The sequence below is a fragment of the Octopus bimaculoides genome, chromosome 19 (genome assembly GCF_001194135.2).
Source record: "Octopus bimaculoides isolate UCB-OBI-ISO-001 chromosome 19, ASM119413v2, whole genome shotgun sequence".
Taxonomy (NCBI): domain Eukaryota; kingdom Metazoa; phylum Mollusca; class Cephalopoda; order Octopoda; family Octopodidae; genus Octopus; species Octopus bimaculoides.
Window position 1 is genome coordinate 24494035 of NC_068999.1, and position 4978 is coordinate 24499012.

The 4978-nt window shown below is 35.1% G+C and overlaps 1 protein-coding gene across 1 annotated transcript in view; it reads right to left on the reverse strand.

Moving 5' to 3' along the window:
* The window catches only part of LOC106884105 (tetraspanin-7), a 35244-nt gene that overhangs the window by 11573 nt on the left and 18693 nt on the right, over positions 1-4978 (reverse strand). Inside the window, exon 2 of the mRNA XM_052974631.1 lies at positions 193-381. Coding sequence (XP_052830591.1) covers positions 193-381 — 189 coding nt within the window. The remainder of the gene's footprint in view (positions 1-192; positions 382-4978) is intronic.

Sequence of the window (4978 nt, forward strand, 5' to 3'; positions counted from 1 at the left end):
ATATATATATATATATATATATATATATATATATATCTACACAATGGGCTTCTTTCAGTTTCTGTCTACTAAATCCACTTACATGGTTGAAAGCACCTATCAATATACATGAAATGTTTACATTGTTAATTAGTATATTCACAACCAAAACATTTATCAATAAGATGTCTGGAATGCTGGTAGAATACTTACGATGTAAAGCAAACAGGAATTTCCTTTAACAGTACAGCAACAACCAATGGAGCCAACAAGGACAATGACAGCACCAACTCCAATGAGAACATAAGGAGCTTCTTTATAATACAATGTGGACAATTCCATGTAGAGATATAACTGTACTTTTGTCCATATCCCAATAGCAAGAATGGTAATGCCAGTAATCTGTAAATTATAAACAAAAATATGAGGTTTAGCAGAAATGTTTCTTCTGTCAACGATGTAAAAATAAATAAATAAATAAATAAAATTAAACTAAAAAATAAATAACTAACACAGTTCTTTTCCTTTTCATTTTTCTTTATATGCATTTGACAAGAATTTTCAGCACAAAATAGTTGTAAAAAACAAATAACAACTGGTTCATACGTTTATTTTCTTTCAAAGTAGCATTTCCTTTTAATAATTTCAAATTTTTCTGAAGCAAGCATAGTTTTTTCTTTGTTGTACTGTCAGATCATCAATGGCCCTTGGAGACTTACTTGTCAACTGTTGTATGCTTATCATAGTTTTAATGAGAGAATACAAAGATGGCTTACATTGCTTCCTTCAAGTATTTTTCACAAGACACCACATCTTATCAGCCAAATACAAACTACTTTTCTACACTGGCTACTCAGAACAAGATGGCGGTTTGTCCAGATTGCTCTGAAAAAAGCATAGGGCCAGTTTCTCAGCTTCTCTAGTGTATATATTTCTCGCTAGATAGAACATTGGTCCTTCACAGGATTACTCATTTTTACTAACTGAGTGAACTGGAGCAACATGAAATGAAGTGTTCTGCTCAAGAACACAACTCATTGCCCAGTCTAGGAATCAAAACCACAATCTTACAATCATGAGTTCAACACTCTAACCACTAAGCCATGCGCTTCCACTCAGAACAATATACTGTGATGCACTTTACTCCACATGCTCTTACACGAATCCATCAACTTGAATTGGCTCTATATTTTTAGTAATTCTCAGAACAATTGAAGGTAAAGATGATCTTGGCAGGATTTGAACATATAAAATAGATGCCATGTTATCACCAGTTCAAATATGCTTGAGGCATGTTCAAACTCATGAGCAAGTCATTTTGTTAAGGAGAAAATTTCTTGTTGTAGACAAATGGTGGTAATAACATTGCATTTATACACATCACTGCTTAATGCTCCCACCCTGTTAATATAAAATATAGAGCGTGAACAAAATATCACAAAGCAATTTATTTAATGTTGTAATGATTCTAATAATTTTCCACTATAGCAAGTATGACACTATGAATAGTAAACAATTGAAATATACTCACATTTTAACTCTTTAGCATTTGCGTTTCTTTGTCTAATGCAATGCATATTTATTGACATTGTTTTGAATTAATCACAGATTATCTTGTACTTTCAAGATTTCAATGGAGTGTCTGTATATTTTTAGAATGACATTGTAGGGTAGGTATGAGGGGATGGATCTGGTCAGTTTTAACATAAAATAGGTAGAATATCTGAGCTGGATAGGGCTTAAGGGTTAAACTAAATCATTAAAAATAGCAGCTGTATCACTGGAATAAACAAACAAAAAAAAGTTGTCTCTCTTTTCACAAGAAAAATTACATAAAGATGAGTAAGATTTATGCAATTAATACAGAGCTTAAGAAATAATGTATTTGCTAAAATGGAAGAAAACATAATGGTCTGTGATATGTATAAGACAAGAAACACATGTGATAGCAACAAGAGATACTAATGCAATGGATAAGTTAACACAGAGGGTGGCTTCTGTATATAAAAACTGAGTTGCTGATTCTGGTAACAACATAAATTCAAAATGAACTGAAAGATCCTAGAAAAATTATTCATAACATCTCGATTTCTCTTTTCTTCCAGGAGTCTTTTAAATAAAAGCCCAAAGTTAATATATATATAAAGATGATCTTGGCAGGATTTGAACATATAAAATATGTATGTCATGACAAGATCTGACATACCTACTTGCCACATCAGTAAGAGCTCAGACAACGTAAAAGTGCTGAGGTGTCATCTCATTGTGTGAGATGAATGCACCATGGGTCACAAAGGAGCTCTTGAAGCTTGAGATTGAACACTAAAAGACATTAGGGACTGTCAGGATCCCATAGGGGCTTCACCCTTTTACTGTCTGGGGATCTCAGGCAGACTCTTCCAGTAATTCCCAAAGGAACCAGGGTTGATAAAGTCTGAGCATGTCTTAAGTTCTCTACATTATGGCACCAGGTCACAACACTGAATCTTAACACTAACATGAGACCTCAACTGTATGGTGACCAACTGTCGACAAAATTTGCTGGAGACATTTTGACCCTTGGTGAAGGCAAGATGCCTCTGAATACACGTGGAGAAATTTTACTCAGTTCAGTTTGCACCATTGTTAGTATCAGTGGTGATCTCAAATCTGTTGTGTTTCCCAATCTGGCGGAAAATTACAAAAATCTCATTTGGCTATGCGAAAGAGCAATGCTTGTTCCAAAAAACAACAATGTCAATAATATCAATAAGCAGCTGTTGAAGTGCTCCCCTGGAACTCCACGAATCTTTAAGTCAGTTGATACAACACCAAACACTGAGGAGGTATCTCACAGAATTCCTCAATTCATTGGAACCTCTGGGTCTCCCTTCCCACAGATTGGGACTGAAAGTGGGCTCTCTAATAATGCTGCTGAGGAATTTGGATCCTCCCAGACTGTGCAATGGGACGTGACTGGTGGTGAAGAAAATGATGCACCCTGTTATTGAAGCGACCATTCTGTCTGGATGTGGACATTTTCATACCAAGGCATTTTCATACCAAGAATCCCCATTATTTTGTTGGGGGCAGAAATTCCCTTTACTTTCAGGTGGTTGCAATTTCAAATCTGAGTAAGTTTTGCGATATCAATCAACAAATTGCAGGACTTCACCTGGACAAATCGTGCTTCTCACGTGAGCAATTGTATGTTGGCTGCTCCAGAGTGGGGACCAAAAGCAATCTATTCACCTTTGCCTCGCAAGGTAAAACAAAAAATATCATCTACAGAGAGGTTCTGTAGGCTCTCACTGTATCTATCTCCATGCGTCTTTCAGACTATTTGCCCCAATAAACTCACAATCTGTGTAAATGTCAAAATTAAGTGGGTAGGAAGAATATCTGGTCAAGATGTCGATGGACATCCTAGCAATTGCTCTGAGAGAGTTTACACAGTCCAACCCAGTGAAGAAGACTTTTCCAGAATCTGAAAACCTTTGATAACTAGGTATGTGGAGCATATTGCGAGGCTTGTTTCAAGCATGGGTTGCTAGAAGATGGGGCACAGTGGGATGCAACGCTGGCAGAGGCCGCTGCAACAAAGTCCCAGCCTCGGGAGAGTTTACATGGTCCATCACAGTCAGCAGGAACATTTCTACCTACGTCTTTTACTGCACAAAGTCAAAGGATCAACATGTTTCCATGACTTGAAAACCTTCGATGACGAGGTATGTAGAACATGCAGGGAGGCCCGCTTCAAGCACGTGTTACTAGAAGATGGGGCACAGTGTCATGTAACAGTGGCAGAGGCCGCTGCATCAGAGTCCCCCAAAAGTCTCAGGGCATTGTTTGCAGTGATATTGCAAATATGCATGTTATGTGATCCCAGTTCTTTGGCATTCAAGTACTGGGATGTGGAAAGAGAGAAAGTGTCTTCATATAGAGGATTTCTCTTATTCTGTCAGAAGCAGAATTCCCCTTTATTTTCAGGTGGTTCCAATTTCTTGTTTGTGTAAGTTTTGTGATGTTCAGCAACAAATTGCAGGGGCAAACACTCTCTGTGGCAGGACTTGACCAGGAGGACTCGTTACTGGTGCTGCCAAAATTGGTAAGTTGGTACATTTTGGTATGTCTTTACCATAAAATTGACTGTATTGTAAATTTTAGACATTTTAAATTTCAATATTCTTTCCTTTACATATGTATTTTCATCAAGTTCAATTCATTACGTACCCATATATTTCAAATTTTCTAAGACAAACCTGTATTTTTCCCTATTTTTGTAGTTGTGACATATTTCACAAATATTTTGCAGGATTTCGTGAAGTTTGGTATGTTTTGGCATGTAATTCTGTACGTTTTTCGAAGAAACTTTGGCAAAGCTGGTTGTTAGACTAGAAAATAAGTGTTCTTAGAATGATAAAGTTTTCACACCACAAGCAATGCCAGGAACCTCTGCTAGTATATATATATATATATATATATATATATATATATATATAACACAGGTAGGTATAAAGGATAAATATGTATTCACATTTGTCTGTATATTTTTGAGAGTGTTGTTGAATATCAGTTATGCAATGATGCTTGATCGTGTACATATTTAATCCTAACACTTGCAAATTTATAACTCAAAGTACCACACTGAGGAGAAAAATAGATAAATATAATTTACTTTAATTTTGAAATGTGTCTGTGGTTAATCAAAGTCGTGTGTATTCATCATTCTTCTTTTTGCCTACATAAAAAAGTGTGTTATATGCATGCATATATACATGCATATATACATGCATATATAGACACATATATACATATACATACATATATATACATGTACATGCATATGTACATATATATATATACATGTATATATATGCATATATACATGTATATATATATATATATATATATATATATGCATGAATATATACATATATACATGCATATATACATGCATAAATACACATTCTCATTTTTATATATATAGAGATACATGTACATAATTATATATATATAT